Raw genomic sequence first — 19,729 nt, forward strand, 5'->3', positions numbered from 1 at the left:
GTCCCTCATCCATCTGACCCACGCAGAGCAGAACCAAGGCTGAGGGCCAAGGCTGAGGTCGTGATGGGAGTGCAGCAGGAAGTGTCCCCAGGTCCTTTTCCTAACCGTCCGTTAGAACTTTGGAGGGAGCTCAGGTTTGAAAACCCAAGTGTGAGGCCGCTGAGAAGCTTCAGGAGGACCTTTGGTGCATTTAAGACAAAACCCAAATTCTGAGCTTGCGACCAGCCCAGGAGATGTATGTAGTTGGTGGCAGAGCCAAGCTGTACCCTGGTTGTCTGAAAGTCAAGTCACTATCTTTTCAAGGCAGGTTTAAACAAAGGGGTTTCAGCAACCTTTAAATTATTCAAAAAACGTGGCTAGGTGTAAGGGATGACCCTATTCCAAAGTGAAATCCTAATTTGATTCTTTTAACATTTTGCGTATCACGATCATAATGCTTTTTAAAAAAATTTTTATTGAAGTATAGTTGATTTATAGCGTTTTGTAAGCAAAGTGTAAGTTTTGTACAGCAAAGTGATTCAGTTATACATATACATACATTCTTTTTCATATTCTTTTCCATTGTGGTTTATCACAGGATATTGAATATAGTTCTCTGTGCTATACAGTAAGACCTTGTTGTTTATCCATCTTGTATATACTAGTTTGCATCTGCTAACCCCAAGCTCCCAGTCCTTCTCTCCCCCAACTCCCCTCCCCCTTGGTAACCACAAGTCTGTTCTCTATGTCTCTGAGTCTGTTTCTGTTTCATAGATAAGTTCATTTGTGTCATATTTTAGATTCCACACATAAGTGATATTGTATGATATTTGTCTTTCTCTGTCTGACTTACTTCACTTAGTATGATCATCTCTAGGTCCATCCATGTTGCTGAAAATGGTATTATTTCATTCTTTTTTATGGCTGAGTAGTATTCCATTGTGTATATGTGCCACATCCTCTTTATCCACTCCTTTGTTGATGGACATTTAGGTTGTTTCCATGTCCTGGCTATTGTAAATAATGCTGCAGTGAACATCGGGGTACATGTATCTTTTCGAATGGTTTTGTCTGGATATATGCCCAGTAGTGGGATTGCTGGGTCATATGGTAGTTCTATTTTTAGATTTTTAGGGAACCTCCATACTGTTCTCCAGAGTGGCTGTATCAATTTACATTCCCACCAACAGTGCAAGAGGGTTCCCTTTTCTCCACACCCTCTCCAGCATTTTTTATTTGTAGATTTTTTGATGATGGCCAATCTGACCGGTGTGAGGTGATATCTCTTTGTAGTTTTGATATGCATTTCTCTAATAATTAGTGATGTTGAGCGTCTTTTCAACAATCATAGTGTTTTTCAAAGAATCGGATCAAGGATATATACCTGTATAGCAATTGAAACCTTCAGTGGCTTTTCATGTAGAAAATTACTCTATCACCTATTTTTTTCTTTTTTTAAGAAAAATCATGTACAAGAAAATAGTATGGTTGTTACAAGAAAACAGGTAAAGCATCAGAAAAGTTGGGTAATATAGAGCTGTGAGATTATTATTAAAACAATTTAGATAAACATAGAATCTACTTGTTAGCTTTTTAAAGAATTAAATATAATACTCTTTTTAAAAGCAAGGTTACAGTAATCTAGCATGGTTTTAAATTTTGTATATTTTTATATTATCATGTTTAATATTTAAGAAATAATTGTATTTTGGGTTTTATGTCATATTAATAAACATACCAATGTGTCACAAAATTTTTCCTTTCACTTTTTTCCCATTTTTTTCGATTTTCTCTTTTTTCTCTTTTCCTCTCCTTCCCTCCCCTGTCCCGCCCTTCCTTCCTTTCTTAATAGGAGGATATTTGATTTTGTTAGTTTTTCTTCTTTAAATGGTATAAATTATTATTCATAATTCAGTCATAATTTGCATAAATGTCACAGAGTTATAGTCTTTACCAAGACAAAGATTGGGGACCACCCCACCTAAGCCTTTTGTGCTCTGAATGGGGTCACTGGTGGCACGCTGCCTGTACAGACGTCAGTGTGTCCATGTGAGGTTGGGATTCCCGAGTCCTGGTGCTGGGACACATTTTCAACATTAATGCCCATCTGCAGGTGTTTACCTGTTTGATTAAAAGCCTAACCCCCAGGAGCCATCCAGCACTGTTAGTTTTCCATACAGCTTGCTGATTCTGTTTTCTGGATTGGTGAGAACAGACGAAATGATTTAAGCCTTTTCCTGTCTGCTAATGATTTTGAAGTCCCAGATCATGACTGGGGCACAGTAGAAAATGTAGTCATCCCTCAGCATCCGAGGGGGGATTGGTTCCAGGACCCCTGTGAATACCAAAATCCCTGGATGCTCAAGTCCCTTATATAAAATGGTGTAGTCTTTGCATATAACCTACACACATCCTCCTGTATGTTTTAAATTATCTCTATATTAGTTATAATACCTGATACAATATATACACTCAGTAAATAGTTACCAGTGTGTGACAAATCCAAGTGTTGCTTTTTGGAACTTTCTGGAGTATTTTTTTTTTCTTGAATATTTTCTGAGGCAGATAGAGAGGGCCGGCCATATCCCTAATACCTGATGTACCGTGTTTCTGTCTCAGAATCTGTGTCTACTCCAAGGAGATCCTCCCCACGCCAGGCACCCTCCTTACCTGTCAGAGAACACCTTTTACTCCTTGAATTCCTGGCAGTGGCAGCCCCTTGGAGAAGTCTGACCCACTGTTAAATACAGTACACTGTGTTGGTCATGGTTAATTGTCATGTTTCGTTACGTTTGACTCTATTAGAAGACTAAAAGCTTTGAGAACTTTATTCAAAGAGAAAACCTAAGGAACTAGCATAGCACTTACACATAATAAATACTGTGCTTTGTTCTCCCAAATTAACTCACTTCACAATTTCTCCTGAACTGGGTGTATTTATAAATAAGTGAAAGGTTTGAATTACATTATTTTAAAGATCCACTTCAACTCTAAAATTCTCTTAACTCAGTGAACAAAGTAAGATACTATTTCTGTTTCATAAAATCGTGCATCTCCCAAATAAGTATACAGTCTTTACAGAATAATTATTGATTACAAGATGCATAAATATTCATTGTTCAAAAAACCAGAAAACTGTGAAGAAGAAAAAGTAGCATGATCTCACCACACAAATAAATAGAAATCTTTAATAAGTAGGTTGAAAATGTATATAGTACTTTGACTTTTTAAAAAAGATATTTATTTATTTATTTACTTGCACTGAGTCTTAGTTGTGGCAGGTGGGTTCCTTAGTTGTGGCTCGTGGACTCCTTAGTTGTGGCATGCGAACTTTTAGTTGCAGCATGCACGTGGGATCTAGTTCCCTGACCAGGGATGGAAGCCGGGCCCCCTGCATTGGGAGCATGGAGTCTTATCCACTCTGCCACCAGGGAAGTCTCACTTTAACTTTTTGAATCTAAAAAATCACTTGGTCAAATTCAAATAGTGTATAGAGTGTAGAAATTATTTCATAAAAGACAACAACTTTTCACTAAAGTATATACACCAAAACAGTAATAATTTTTCTAGTTTAATATTAGTATTGTTAGTAAATTATATTCATTCTATATGTATTATTTTGTAACACATTTTTCTCCATTGAGTGGTTGTATTTTAATTTGTTCAATTAATCCCCCCTGTGTCAGACAACTTCTTGCTACTATTTTCTATAAGATGTAACAAACCACCTTGTTTGCTGTATTTGATGAATTTCTATTGCTTTTTGACTAATACAACTCTTGGATTGGAATTAAGCTGATCAAAGGTGGTTCATATTTGCTTCCCCCAGAAAGACTGAACAGGTCTGTTCTCCCAGCAGCACTGTTAAGAAGGCCCATTTCCTAAAACACTCAGTAATAGTAGGGATGAACATTGTTTTTAATACTTACCATATTGATAATCTGAAAATTTATTTTCCAGATAAATTTTCTTACATGAAAATATCTGATTTTGCAATAAACATATATTAGTTATTTTGTAGTTTTTTTTTTTTTAAAGGAACTGCATATTCAGGCATGCTGTTTGCCCAGTTTTCTTTTGGAGTATTCATTTTTCAAAAATTGACTTGAAGGCATTACATTTGTAATGCTTTGTTTTAAAATCTTCACGAATATTTGGATGAACTTGGCAATGTGGAGATTGCCTTCTGGCGTGGATGCTGAGTCTTTAAGTAATCTTTTAACAATTGAAGCCATCTGACCAAAAAAAAAGTCTTTGGACATCTTCCCTAAGCAATTTGATGGTCAGTGTAAATGGGAGTGAATAATTATGGATGTAACTGGAGTCCTTGAATATAATTGCACTCATAAGTCAAATGAGACAATTCATAACAATTTGGTCCAGTATTTCAGTTTTGTCTGTTAAATTGTTCATATGAATACTTTCATGAGTTTAGCTGTGAATATTTGATTGGTGGTTGGATTCATGACATCAACTATCTTAGCTCTTCATTTTTCCAATTGTGTCTAATTAACGTATATGGGAAGGTGGGGAAAATTTGTTTTTCTTAATATAAGAAACACCTTTCCCCACGGACTTACTGAGGCTGTCTGATGAGCATTTATTAGGACTGGTAGTTTCATAAGTGTGGTAGTAATAATCCTCATTACCTCAAGGGAAAATACTACAAGTTTCTATTTTACAACTGGGGGAAATGGCATCCAGAGAGGTTAAGTAAGCTTCCAGAAGTCACACAGCATGTTGGTGGCTGAGACTGGATTCAAATCCCGGTTTACGTGTATTGAAAGATGGAGCCGTCCCCACGCCACAGTGACGCTTGTGGTGGTCCCCTCTGGAGAACGGCCAGAGGGCACAGGGCCGTTGTCTGACCCGGGTCCCGCTCCTCCATCACCAGGCAAATCCACCACCCAGATGATCATGTGCTCTTTCCATTTTGTAGCACCTGCTGTGCAGACAAAACCCTCTGTGACTTGAACAGGGGTTTGCAGTCACGGCCTGTGGTGCACGTATGTGAGAAGGCGCACAACGTGGCAGCAGCTGCAGCGGCCAGATGTGCAGTCGAAGGAGGCTGACCCGAGGGGTGTGGCTTCCGGTGGGCAGTGACCAGAAGTGTGGTGGAGGCACAAGCCCCCGGGCCCACCGGTGGATTTCAGGTCCTCTTGAATGGAAACGGTGAGGCGTCTGTCTTGGTGGAGAAACAGCTCCTGAGCCAGAGGCCGTGAGGACAGCAAGCAATCATCTCAGCAGTCATTTTGGAATCTAGGGATTTGGCAACCAACAACATCTCAGTTATTTCTGCTTGAGTTAGGTAATTCACGTAATTACCCTAATAGGTCTGCATACGTAATGCCATGCATCAGTATTATCCCACATTAGAATGTCCTAAAATGATCAGGAAGGGGGTATTTTGTATTCGTGTCTATGTTTATACGATGAAGGATCAAATTTAGCTTAATATACCTTTTTTAGCGCTAGAGTCTCTCTATCTGCTGATTTAATAACTGCTTTATGAGAGTTATATATGAATCATCATTAGTTGTGCATTAAATCAGCAATTCTTTAACCCAGCTGAGCATCGGAATCCCCCGGGAAGTTTTCGTTTTCTTTCTTTTTTTTTTTTAAAGCAGATTTTAATCTCTGAGTTTGTGAAGATCTGATTCTGTCTGAGGTGGGACCTGGAAATCAGCATTTAAAAAAAGGTACCCAGGTGAATCTGACATGTAGTCAGAAGTATTAACCACTATTTTCACCACAAGCCCAGCCTCATTAGAGAGTGCTGCTTGTTTTACAATAAAATGTTACTTTGTATCATAATGTGCATCTCATCATGTGACCTTCAGTGCAGTAAAGGCTGTCATCCCTAATCTTCAAAGCGTCTGGTAAAGGGCTTCACCTTCTGCCACCTGCCATGTGTACTCAGCGCTTCACACAGTTATTTGCCGAATATGCCACGCTGGTTAATAGCTCATGTGCTGGTCTTTAAACATCCAGATTTTTTTGACTGCCTTCAAACATCTCCTGGTGGGTCTTAAGGATTCTGCCTAAATGTTCCCACTTTCCCCCTAAACCTCCCAAGACTGCGTCTTTGATTCCAATCCTTGAAGCTCTGCCCACCTCATTACACTAGTTTACATTGTGTTGGGTTGTTTACATTTTTATCTCAATCCCTGTGTTACACCTTTTTTGAGGACAGAAACCAAAGAGCCAGAGCCTGCACACACTGGCTCTCAGGGAGGATCTACAGATGAGGGGGGTCTTTCAGATATGCATTTTCTTCTCCAGCTGTGCCTCTGCAGCTCTGCTCTCAGTGCTATTATCAGTTGTTTATCTTTCAAGATGGTAGTTTCTTTAAAAGTGTTTTCTTCCGGGACTTTAAGCTTATTCACTGCTCTTTTATTAACTGTATTTCAGTTTGATATTTGTAAGCAGTACAGTCAATTTAGCATAACTGTTCTTTGTTTCTTTGTTTCTTTTTTTTTTTTTTTTGGCCACGCTGCATGGCTGGTGGGATCTCAGTTCCCCGACCAGGGATTGAACCTGGGCCGTGGCGGTGAAAGTGCAGAGTCCTAACCACTGGACCGCCAGAGAGCTCCCACATCTGTTCTTTCAGAGGCTGCTTTTCTTGTGCGATACTTTAGGAGGAATCAGTGGGGGGTCCATGGGCCAGGCCGAGGTTCAGCCGCGTCGTCCTTTAGACGTGCCTGGCTGGAGGCTGCAGTCCATGGGCCTCTCTGTTTGCTCCCAGCTTCACCTCCTCAGCTGGATGCAGAATCTGCTCTCATGGGCTGTTTGGCCGGAATGGGGGGCAGGTTCACTGCACAGAGTCTGTGGACCCCGATGACCACCCTACGAGGGAGCCTGGCAGGAGGACCGGGCCAGGATGCCCAGTTCGTGCTGTGCTTTCCGGGTTTACCTTTTGCCTCTCTGTTCGCGGAGGGCTGTTATCAGATTTGCCGCGTAAGGAAGGGAGGCCAGCGCTGCTGAGGCGAGGCCGGGACCCCCTGCCCCATGAGGCTGCCCCAGCTCCTCCTCACCGGGGATGCCCCAGACGTGGCAGAGGATGCAGGGTGCGGGGGTCGGCAGGGAACTGGGGAGAGGCAGGTGTGGTGCCGCCCGAATCCTGACCAGGATGTAACCTGCGAGGGGGGAGACACGGGGTGAGAACAGAGGAGGAGAACCAGGAGAGGGGGTCTCAGGGAGGAAGTGCCATCTCTGTCACCTCCCACCTCTTCCTCGGTGGCTTGGGGACCTTGGAACGTCTTGCTTTTTTTCTTCTTGTGCGAGAATTCAGGCTCATGTCACAGGCTTTGTTTTAACCCATAAGAATAAACACAAGCTCCTTCTCCCCATCCTTTTGCACCTGCCTGCCCCCCTTCAGAAGCAGGAGTGGAGTGGGGGCCACCGTGACATCTGTCCTTGTGTTTAATGTCGCGGGATGCCCCGTGCGTGTAACATTCCAGTGTGTCCTTACTTAGGGTAGAGTGGGAGCCGCTGGTGGTCCTGGGCTGAAGGATCAGTGAAGGGACCTGCACTACGGGGGTGTGTGTCGGGGATGCCATGTGGGTCCCGGGGACTAACCTGCCGTATCTTCCTGTCCCCTCAGACGGCACGCCTGCTGGCACCCCCGGTGCGGGGTGGCCCCCTGCTCTGGGCACCAACGGCCGCCCTCCTGCTGAAGCGGCTCCGCCACTCGGGTCAGGCCTGGAAGGGCACTGCCACCGACCTGCTGCTGCCCGTGCTCTTCGTGGCCTTGGCGATGGGCTTGTTCATGGTGAGGCCTTTGGCCATTGACTGCCCTCCCCTCAAACTGACACCTGGCCATTACGACATGGCCGAAACCTACTTTTTCAGGTAAGAACCTTTTTTGGCTTCTTTCCTTGTATTTCCAAATTATGTCAGGACAGATTAGGAATAGCAGTAGCTCTGATTCTTTAAGAATTTCAAATATACATGCGTTGTCATCGTTTTGGAGGTCGGTGTTCCCGAGGGTGAGCACTGAGAAGCTCCTGCTTCTTTCGGGGCCTGTCTTACGACAGATGCGGCAAGTCTGGTCCAACCTCTGTGCCTCCCAGCTCCCCTTGGTGGAAGGGGACACGACCGCTGACATGCAGAGAGTGGGGCTCACAACCACCCACGGGCCCTGAGCCAGGACTGGGAGGGCTGGATGTGGTCCAGAATGGTTAGGACTTTAGAAGAGTATATACATTGTATATTTCACAAACCCTCCAAGGCTGCTTCCGGGACACCGGCCCTTAGCTGCACGCCCCCCTCTGCAGAGAAATGTCTGGATTTTCTCTCTAAACAGGAGGGGGCCCCGACACAGCCCCAAGCCAGATTAAGTCCTGTTCTGCCGATATGTTCAGGCCAGTCTGAGTGTTGCTGCCAGATGAGTTTACGTAGGAAGTTCTCAGAGCTTCCAGGGGTGTTGTTTCTCCCACGTGGGGTTGAGAGAGGTCCTGGCCTCCTGAGAGCCTCGCCCTGGGTGGGCTGGTCCCTCTGGACCAAGTTCAGAGCATCTTCACTGAGCATCTTCGCTGATCACCTGCTGCGGCCGGGATCTGGGTGTCTTTACACTGAGTGCCGAGCCCGGACCATCTTCCTTCCAGCAGGCGCTGCTCAGTCCCACTGGGGCCAAGACCCAGACTGGGGGCGCCTGGTCCACGCTGAGCAGGCACCTTCATCGGGCTGAGCATCGTGCGGGCAGCCGGGAGGTCGGGGGTAAATTTGCTTCTGTCAAATGCACATCTTGATGAAAGCACTGAGCTGCAGTAGCTAGGCTCTGAGTGCTTGCTGATCTTCGTGCCACTTTTACAACGCTGTGTGATGTGGAGTTAGACAATACAGGCACAAAAGGAAAAGTCGAGAGTGAACTCTTTGGTTTGTTTCTATCTCCGTGGTAACGGGATCCCCCGCCCCCCAGCCCTGTGTGAAGAACCCTGCATCTGTCCCGAGTATTCCTTTCCAAGAGGGGTCCTCCTCTCTGGCCCAGTGCTTTATTTACCTGCTCTCATCCCTCGTTTATGGAATGGTTAAATGTGTGAGAATGTCCACTAATGCTTCTTTTTTTTTTTTAAACTTTGGGTTTATTTATTTATTTATGGCTGTGTTGGGTCTTCGTTTCTGTGCGAGGGCTCTCTCTAGTTGCGGCAAGTGGGGGCCACTCTTCATCGCGGTGCGCGGGCCTCTCATTATCGCGGCCTCTCTTGTTGCGGAGCACAGGCTCCAGACGCGCAGGCTCAGTAATTGTGGCTCATGGGCCTAGTTGCTCCGCAGCATGTGGGATCTTCCCAGACCAGGGCTCGAACCCGTGTCCCCTGCATTGGCAGGCAGATTCTCAACCACTGCGCCACCAGGGAAGCCCCCACTAATGCTTCTTACTAGCCAGATGTTCAGATTTCTGTTGCACTCCTCAGGTATGTAAGAGCTGTGAATATTTTGAGCTTTTCAGTTACAAAATTGCAGCTGTCCATTTTTTTCCATCATACATTTCCATCACAAGTTTTTTGGGGGTAACATCAATATTTTCAGGATGCATATTACCGGATTACCCTTATAAATGTGCACTGATTTACAGCCCCATAAAACCCTTGATTCTTTTATTCAACAAGTATTTATTATGTACCTACTACATGCCACATACCATTCTTGGTAGTCACCAACGTATGAACAGAACAGGCCCAAATCCCCACATTCGTGGGAGAGAGGAATCTTATTTCTCCAAATCTGCACTCTTGCTTTTGATGCCCAGACTTGCTGATGCATTGCTTTGTTAGGCGGCTCTTAGGTTACTCTTGAGACTGAATGTCCTCAGTCACTTTATGACTGTTTAAAATTTCACTTTGTATATTGAATGGATTGAGCATCACATGCAATTAAGTTACATTCTCAGTGATCTCCCTTCTCCTCTGCCCCGTCTTCACCTCTTCACCTTTTCTTCTCAGGCAGGTGAAGATTTCTCTACATGGCGTTCATGTCACTGAAACCATTTTCAAATAGCATTGAAATGGTTGCAAATAGCCATTCACTTTCTCCACTGCGTTATTAATTTGGTAATTATGTTTTTTTTGTCTGAGAGCATTTTTCCTGTTCTCACAGTATTAATCTCTCATAGAAAGAATGCACTCCAAAATATTTTGAGTCTGAGAATGATAGATATTTTAATATTTTCTTCCATTTCTAAGAAGCTGAGGAGGCTACATATTTGATGCTCATTTTCTCATCCTTACAGACGGGATGGGCCATAGGATAGGGTGTGTGTTCTGTCAGAAATCGCGTATTTCCCCGCTTCTAATCTTTAATTTCAGACTAAACAGAAAAGAACGAGTTTACGTGTCATTAGTTTTTGTTTAGTAGAGTAGCAGTTTACCTAGTTATGAGGGAAAAACTGTAAGGCGCTGCCAGAGATGGTTCATACTGATGGAGACTTTCCTTGCTCGTCTGAGTTTTCCTCGTGGGCGAGGAGGGTGCCTGTGCCCCTTTTGGATGCACAGCTGCTCTGCTTAAGGCTCACCATGGACACCACTACCTCCTTCTGTGTCCTCCTTCTGTTCTAGTGGGGTGACCACGTGTCCTGCTTTGCTCAGAGGTGAGGCCTGTCATCTTGGCGTCCATATTAATCATGCCCTTTCACTCTCAGAAGTTTCCTGGAAACCGTGTCTCAGTTTCAGAAAGAAAGTCCTGTGTAGGCAAATGACTCTCAGTTACTGTTACTTTATTTATTTAGTTTTGTTTCAAGGTGTCTATTCATTCAGCGAATTTGTTTTTATTGTGGTAAAATATATACAACACAAATTTTACCATTTGAGCTATTTTTAAGTGTATCCACATTATATTCACTGAGCATCTGCGCTGTTTGAGTTTCTCTGGCTGCTGGGACCCTCGGCCGTGTCTGTCCTGAGATGCCCAGGCAGCCACGCTTCCTGGCTCAAGAGTAGGAAGGCATCTGCTTTCCTCCTTCGGGCCAAGAGACCGGGGAGGCTGAGGTCCGCAGGTCTCCGAGGGCCACCTTCTGCAGGATGGCCCTTTTTCCTCCCTGCCCTGGGTGCTTTGCACCTGTTCTTCAAATGCCATCCCTGTGTTGCCCGGCCTGGGGCACCTCTGCCTGTGGAAGCTCCCACAGAGCCTGCGGCCCCCCTGGAGCCGTTGCCGGTCAGCCCAGGGCTGGCACGGGACAGGGAGGGGCTGGACCGGGAGCAGGGTATGGGGGGAGCCCCACGCAGGCTGCTTTCTCGAGTTGGTTTGATCTCCATGTGCATCAGAGCCATCTGGGATTCTTGTTAACACGAAGCCCCTTGGGGTGCTGGTGCGGAATATGCGCTGGTTCAAGCAAGCCCCCGATCACGCTGCTGCACGTGGAGTTTTGAGGAACGCTGACATGGAGAGGAAGCAGTGCCCCATGTAGGAAATGCCTCAGGAATCCCAGTCAAGCACTCTTTCCAATCCCTAGAGTCTGGTAAAGACAGGCTTCATGTGCCACTAACAGCACTTTAAATACAGTCAAGAGTTTGAAGACAACCAAAAAAAAATAGTTTAAGAACAAGCATTTGAATTTTATGGCAACAGGGATAATTTAAAGCTAGTTCTTTTTTCCTTTTTTTTAAGTGACCTCTAGACCTAAGCAAAAAAGTAGTAAAAAGTAAACTATAACTTTGAAACTTGCTCTTAGCAATTATTCCAAGTAAACTACTTTGTGAATCAATGTTTTTTTTCAGAAAAAACTTTTCAAACTTTCATATTTGTTCTTGGATTAATGGGCCAAAAGAGAGCTATTCAGAGTATTTTCACAGATGCCGCAAATACTGTTTTCTTTTTATGGGCAACATTTCCATGGAAAATACGTCCCTTTCCTTCTAAAAGTGTTTTCTCGTTTGTCAGAAACAGAGGTCATGCTGCCTACTTATGAGACAGAGCTTTGTTGTAAATTTCAGCATCTTTCATCACTGTGTGTTTCTGGACACAGCTGTATGGAATCAGATTAGGCCAGTTGTAAACCACCTAGGTATTTTAAAATCTTGGTTGTATTTCACGCAGTGGGGAAGAAGGTGTTTTCCTATAAATAGTTATTCTTTTTGGTTTTGGATGCTATAGTGGTGTTCGCATTCCAACTTAGGCCTGAAAGTAGAGTTGTCCTCGGCCCGGTGTAATGGGCTGTTCTTTCTTTTCCATTATAATTGGTCCTTTCTGAAAGGTAAGAGGTCTGGGAAGATCAAATTGAGGGAAGTAAAATAACTGGGTAGAGATGAAGGAGTAGGTCTACGATTTCAGTGCATTAGCAAGATGACAGTTTGTTCCACGGAGTGCTTTTGAGAATCGGCTCTGTTCTGACTACTGTCCTAAGCTTTCCCCTTTCTCTCATGGATTGTTTTGTTCCACGATGAGAAGCCCACAGTTAAGCCAGTGGAGATGTTGCAGCCACTGGGAGGAAACGGGATGGAAGAGGTGGCAGAGGGGGGCTCACAGGAGGAGGAACTTGGAGCTTAGTGGCTGGAGACGGTGTCCAACCAGGTAGCAGGGAAGCGGATGCCCGTCAGAGGGAGCTGGTCCGCCCCATCAGAGGGCGGTTCTGCTGGGCTGGGCCGGGGTGCCTTCTGGGAGAGAAAGTCGGGAAGAGCAGGGAGGGACTTGAATACTCTTTCAAGGCTCATAGGTAACAGGGAACCAGTGATACATTTTGAGCAGAGAATACACCAGGTTGCTGCGTGAGAGGCTCACTGCCGATTATGGAAATTGGGAATCCCTGTAAAGTCCCCGTCTGTGCTGAGGCTGCACTGCTTGAGGATGGACATTGCGCCTCATTCTGGACTTTGACGTGTACTTTCGGGACGTGGGGTGTGCGAACCTCACCTACCCAGACCTCCCCAGGTGTAATCGCTGGTAGAAAGTCAGAAAGGTGTTCAGGAGTCAACTTTGCTTTGTCTATAAACAAAGAAATCGATTAGAAGAATCAGTGGTTGAAGGCTACTTTGCGGTGTCTACATTTCTTGAGAAGCTAATGTTGAAGTTCTTTAGAAAAAACCATTTATGCTCATTTGTTAATTTATATACTGCTTCTTTCCAAAGATTTGAGGTCATCGTTCACATGTAAATGATCTATCATTTTTTCCTTTATTTTGAGGGTAAGTGTTCCCAGCGATGTCTATTCAAAAGCATTTTGTAAATTACATGATGTAAGTTCTAGAAAGTAATAAATCTCTATTCTTTCATAAACACTTATCATCCAGAATTTTAATTAATTGAAATGAGCCCCACTCCTAATCAGCCAGGTTTAAAATATCATCTCCTTTACATTTTCTCAAGTCAAGATATTTCTTACAATTGATGGATAGAAGTTAATGTAGAGTTTGTTTCTGTATCTCTTCCAGACTATAAGAATAGTGTGTCTTATCTTTGATGGTGTCTTCAATAAGAAGATTCCATCTTGGTGGCCTTGGTTCCCATGGATGCTGCTTGAACTATTAACAGACTTCTGAGATTTGTGCCAGTAAAATAGATACTATAATTCATTGTGTACTTAAAGCATACATAGGACTTCTTTCTTCTTATTGAAGAAAATGTTCAATATAATTCACATATAGAAACACACACAAAAACAAATAGAAGAAGTTGTTTTGTGGGACTTCCCTGGAGGTCCAGTGATTAAGACTTCATGCCTCCACTGCAGGGGGCACGGGTTTGATCACTGGCCGGGGAATAAGATCCCACGTGCTGTGCAGTGCAGCCGAAAAAATAAATAAATAAAATAAAAAATTAAATAAACTACTTTATGAAAAAAAGAAGTTGTTTTGTTGCAGGGTTATGCTATAGGACACATATTGACAGCAAATCAGAGCTCTAGCAGTAAGAGAATAGTTTTATAGACTTTAATATATTAACATGATGTAATACTATTCAGTCTTTAAAATTAATTTTTAAAAAACATACAAAAATGCCAGAGTTGGTAATATTATAATGTTAAGTGAAAGGATGAGAAAAATAATACACTTGAATGCAAGTATATAAAAATGCATTATCTGTGGTGGTAAAACTGTGCTTTTAAGACATTTCTTCATCTGGTTGCTGGTTTGGCCTCACCATAAAAAAGGTGAACAATTAGCTCTATCTGTGCTGCTAGGAACATGTGCCTGGACAGTTGGCCTGGGCTCTCTCTGACAGACTGTCCTGTGAGCTCCCAGGCAAGTACTAACCTCCCACCTTGTTTCCTTTGTCTCACGACAAGCAGCAGTGAGAACGGTGACATGGAGCTCACCCGCGTGCTTTTGCGGAAGTTTGGGGATCAGGACCCGCTCTGTGCTGACTTACACTCAGACCTGTAAGTATCCGATGCAGAAGTGCAGCCTCCAGCCAGTCCCCCACAGGCTGGCAGGACTGGTTTCTCCAGGACTGTATCACCTGTTCTCACAATAGGGCTGAGACTGAGCAGGCCTGAGGGGTGTTGCCGTCTAAAATGACCTGAAATAAGCTCCATCATCGCCCCTTCCCTTCCTTGGTGAATACATGCTTTATATCATTGCAAAAAACATTAAATAATAATGAATAACATTCCCTTTGTTAACTAAAACCCCAAAAGAACAAAACTAAAAGAATAAGGTAGCAATTAAGTATGAAATATGTAGTAACTGTTATTTTTAGGGTAAACTTGTACCTATGAAAAGATTAATTGTACTTGTTTTAACTAAAGGGAGTTAAAAAGTCCGTAACATCAGTGTGGGTGTGAATTACTTTGAAGACTTTTTTTTTCTAGGTTTTGAAAGTGATAATATAGAGATGACCTGTCATGAAACCTTGATAAAACATGCCTTCCTTCATAAACATACCTTTCTTCTCTCTTTCTTATTTTGCTCGACAGTTATTTATTGAGGATCTACTATAAATATCATGTTGTTGTAGGAACCAGGATTGATGGAGGACATGGCCTGTGGCTCAAGAATTTACAAATGGGGAAAGTGATAAAAACCATAATGATGTATTAAGTACTAAAGTGTATGTTTTTCAGTAATAAATATAAAAATCCAGACAATAATACAATACTGGCTTATGTTTTCCTAATTTGCGATGACATTCTGTGCATTAGGCATGTTGGTGATTAGCACGAGACTGAATAACTATTAGCAGTCTCAGTGAGGAAGAATTAATAGAAAATTAATTACGTTGTTTCACTTTAGTCTTCTCCTGAAAAAGAAAGTAATTTATTTAAGTAAATAAAAGCTTCCATGGGGATGCTTTTATCTCCCTTCTGTCCAAAGAAACACACAGGATGTAAAAAGTGTCTACCTTTGAGAAATTGAAATATAACCTGTGGCCCTGAAGGATAAAGTCTGGGCCCAACCTGGCAACAAAGAAAGAACAGTTGGCAGAAAAAAAGATATATATATATATTATTGGAGTATAATTGCTTTACAATATTGTGTTAGTTACTGCTGAACAGTGAAGTAAATCAGCTCTATGTATACATATATCCCCTCCCTCTTGGACCTCCCTCCCCCTCCCATCCCATCCCACCTATCTAGGTCATCACAGAGCACTGAGCTGAGCTCCCTACCTTCCCCGCTGTGTCCACACGTCCATTCTCTACATCTGCGTCTCTATTCCTGCCCGGGAAATAGGTTCATCTGTACTATTTTTCTAGATTCCACAAATATGCGCTAATATACGATATTTGTTTTTCTCTTTCTGACATACTTCACTCTGTATGACAGACTCTAGGTCCATCCACATCTCTACAAATGATCCAATTTCATTCCTTTTCATGGCTGAGTAATGTTCCATTGTATATATGTACCCCATCTTCTTTATCCATTCCTCTGTTGATGGACATTTAAGTTGCTTCCATGTCCTGGCTATTGTAAATAGTGCTGCAATGAACATTGGGGTGCATGTATCTTTTCGAATTATGGTTTTCTCCAGGTATATACCCAGGAGTGGGATTGCTGGATCATACAGTAGTTCTATTTTTAGATTTTTAAGGAACCTCCATACTGTTCTCCATAATGGCTGTATCAATTTACATTCCCACCAACAGTGCAGGAGGGTTCGCTTTTCTGCACACCCTCTCCAGCATTTATTGTTTGTAGATTTTTTTAAAAAAATAAACTTATTTATTTATTTATTTATTTATTTTTGGCTGTGTTGGGTCTTCGTTTCTGTGTGAGGGCTTTCTCTAGTTGTGGCGAGCGGGGGCCACTCTTCATCATGGTGCACGGGCCTCTCACTGTCGTGGCCTCTCTTGTTGCGGAGCACAGGCTCCAGACGCGCAGGCTCAGTAGTTGTGGCTCACGGGCCTAGTTGCTCCGTGGCATGTGGGATCTTCCCAGACCAGGGCTTGAACCTGTGTCCCCTGCATTGGCAGGCAGACCCTCAACCACTGTGCCACCAGGGAAGCCCAAGATTTTTTGATGATGGACATTCTGACTGGTGTGAGGTAGATACCTCATTGTAGTTTTGATTAGCATTTCTCTAATAATTAGTGCTGTTGAGCATCTTTTCATGTGTTTGTTGGCAATTTGTATATCTTCTTTGGAGAAATGTCTATTTAGGTCTTCCTGCCCATTTTTGGATTGGGTTGTTTGTTTTTTTGATATTGAGCTGCAAGAGCTGTTTGTATGTTTTGGAGATTAATCCTTTGTCTGTTGCTTCATTTGCAAATATTTTCTCCTATTTTGAGGCTTGTCTTTTTGTCTTGTTTATGGTTTCCTTTGCTGTGAAAAAGCTTTTGAGTTTAATTAGGTCCCATTTGTTTATTTTTGTTTTTATTTCCATTACTCTAGGAGGTGGGTCAAAAAGGATCTCGCTGTGATTTTTGTCACAGAGTGTTCTGCCTATGTTTTCCTCTAAGATTTTTATAGTGTCTGGCCTTACAGTTAGGTCTTAGTCCATTTTGAGTTTGTTTTGGTGTATGGTGTTAGGGAGTGTTCTAATTTCATTCTTTTACATGTAGCTGTCCAGTTTTCCCAGCACCACTTATTGAAGAGACTGTCTTTTCTCCATTGTATATTCTTACCTCCTTTGTCATAGATTAGGTTACCACTGCTGCATGGATTTACCTCTGGACTTTCTATCCTGTACCACTGATCTATATTTCTCTTTTTGTGTCAGTACCATACTGTCTTGATTACTGTAGCTTTGTAGTATAGTCTGAAGTCAGGGAGTCTGATCCCTCCAGCTCCATTTTTCCTTCTCAAGATTGTTTTGACTATTCAGGGTCTTTTGTGTTTCCATACAAATTGTAAAATTTTTTGTTCTAATTCTGTGAAAAATGCCATTGGTAATTTGATAGGGGTTGCATTGAATCTGTAGACTGGTTTGGGTAGTATAGTCATTTTCACTATATTGATTCTTCCAAGCCAAGAACATGGTATATCCCTCCATCTGTTTGTGTCATCTTTGATTTCTTTCATCAGTGTTTTATAGTTTTCTGTGTTCAGGTCTTTTGCCTCCTTAGGTAGATTTATTCCTAGGTATTTTATTCTTTTTGTGGCAATGGTAAATGGGATTGTTTCCTTAATTTCTCTTTCTGATCTTTCATTGTTAGTATATAGGAATGCAAGGGACTTCTGTGCATTAATTTTGTATCCTGCAACTTTACCAAATTCAGTGATTAGCTCTAATAGTTTTCTGGTGGCACCTTTAGGGTTCTCTATGTTTAGCATCATGCCATCTGCAGACAGTGACAGTTTTACTTCTTTTCTAATTTGGATTCCTTTTATTTCTTTTTCTTCTTTGATTGCCGTGGCTAGGACTTCCAAAACTATGTTGAGTGATAGTGGCGAGAGTGGACATCCTTGTCTTGTTCCTGATCTTAGAGAAAATGCTTTCAGTTTTTCACCATTGAGAATGACGTTTGCTGTGGGTTTGTCATATATGGCCTTTATTATGTTGAGGTAGTTTCCCTCTGTGTCTACTTTCTGGAGAGTGTTTATCATAAATGGGTGTTGAATTCTGTCAAAAGCTTTTTCTGCATCTATTGAGATGATCATGTGGTTTTTATCCTTCAATTTGTTAATATGGTGTATCACATTGATTGATTTGCATATATTGAAGAACCCTTGCATTCCTGGGATAAACCCCACTTGATCATGGTGTACGATCCTTTTAATGTGCTGTTGGATTCTGTTTGCTAGTATTTTGTTGAGGATTTTTACATATATGTTCATCAGTGATATTGGCCTTAGTTTTCTTATTTTGTGCCATCTTTGCCTGGTGTTGGTATCAGGGTGATGGTGGCCTCGTAGAATGAGTTTGGGAGTGTTCCTCCCTCTGCTATATTTTGGAAGAGTTTGAGAAGGATGGGTGTTAGCTGTTCTCTAAATATTTGATAGAATTTGCCTGTGAAGCCATCTGGTCCTGGGCTTTTGTTTGTTGGGAGATTTTTTTTTTTTTTTAATTGGAGTATCTAGTCTTTCAAGAGGGAAAAAGAAGTAGAGTAAACGCTAAGGGAGCGGAACATATTCCGAATTCTGCTCAGACATCTGTTTTACCTTCAGATGCTGTTGGAGGAAGGGCAGCAGTCCCCAGAGCTGTGCACCCGCCTCCGCAGCCTGCAGACCACGCTCATTGTTCCGCCCTCAGCTTTCCTCTGCCTTCCTGGTCTGTTTCTGCCTCTTTCTTTGTGAAATCCTCATCTCTTAACTCATTCCTAATTTGTAACCATTTCCACTCTTTTCCTTGGTCAGCATGACAAAAAGCTGGGGGGCGAGGTGCCTTATACAAGGGGGTGCTTTGGATCCTTCTATCTATAATAATTTCTTTCCATGTTACACACAAAGGCTTGATTTACTGAAGTCCCAGAGCAAAGCAAAAGATTTTGTTTAAAACAAATATGTGTCCTTCTGTAAGTGTAAAACATTGTTTAATTCAATATCTACATATTCCGTTTTAGGCAGACTTTAGTCATCGTTTCATTATGAATTAACAGAAACATTTTAAAACGATAGATGAGATTCTGCATATTGACGGTTTTTCTGTTCAGACTCTGAGCTCATGCTGCAGGAACCAAGTTGAACTCCTGCCTTTACCTCCTTTCACACAGAAGGCAGCAAAAATCTCTAGAAAAAGCTATTGTGGTATAAACATGAACTAAACTTTACATTTTCCCATTATAGTAGATGATGCCTAATTTAAATTTTTAAATGTGCTGAAGTTCCCAGCCTTTAGAAGCAGACTGGGAGATTTCAATACCAAGGCTTATGTCCCAGGACTTGTGTCTGGTGACACTCCAGCCATGATTTCCCTACTACTGCTGAAGTAAAACTGTCACTTTTCCCACTCATTCTTGATACTGTTTTGTATAGAACAGAGTGGTAGTGAGCAAATCTTATATTTCTATTGCACGTTCAAAGCCAAGTGGGGAGATGGGTCAGGTTCGTGTCCGTGGTCAGATGGCAGCAGTTTGAGGAATGATCTCTGAGGTGCCAGACTCCCTGGCTCACGAGGTCGGGTCCTCGCTCCTGGCACAGCTGTGACAGCTTCCCTCAGATGGGCCTGGGGAGATGGAAAGTTGAGGTCAGGGAGCAAAAGCACCCAGAGGGCACATGTCCGGCACCCTGGAAAAGGGGGGGACCTAGATTCTGGGCGGGGTTGCACGAGCCCACATCCCAGCTCTGCCGTGTCCTCCCTGTGTGATCTGGGCCCTGACTGACCTTCCTCTGCTCCATTAACATCACCCTGCTTCCACTTATCGAGAGAGTGCGAGTGTCACCTTGGACCACAGGGTGGCCCCTGTGCCAGGCTTTTGGCTCTTTCAGGCGAGTTTGTG

General features: G+C 42.8%; 1 protein-coding gene across 1 annotated transcript in view; it reads left to right on the plus strand.

Moving 5' to 3' along the window:
• Positions 1–19,729, plus strand: part of ABCA13 (ATP binding cassette subfamily A member 13) — a 312,932-nt gene that overhangs the window by 150,223 nt on the left and 142,980 nt on the right. The window contains 3 exon segments of the mRNA XM_061199026.1: positions 7,271–7,288; positions 7,583–7,830; positions 14,198–14,287. Of these exon segments, the coding sequence (XP_061055009.1) occupies positions 7,271–7,288; positions 7,583–7,830; positions 14,198–14,287 (356 nt within the window).

Source organism: Eubalaena glacialis, chromosome 8 (genome assembly GCF_028564815.1).
Source record: "Eubalaena glacialis isolate mEubGla1 chromosome 8, mEubGla1.1.hap2.+ XY, whole genome shotgun sequence".
Lineage (NCBI taxonomy): Eukaryota > Metazoa > Chordata > Mammalia > Artiodactyla > Balaenidae > Eubalaena > Eubalaena glacialis.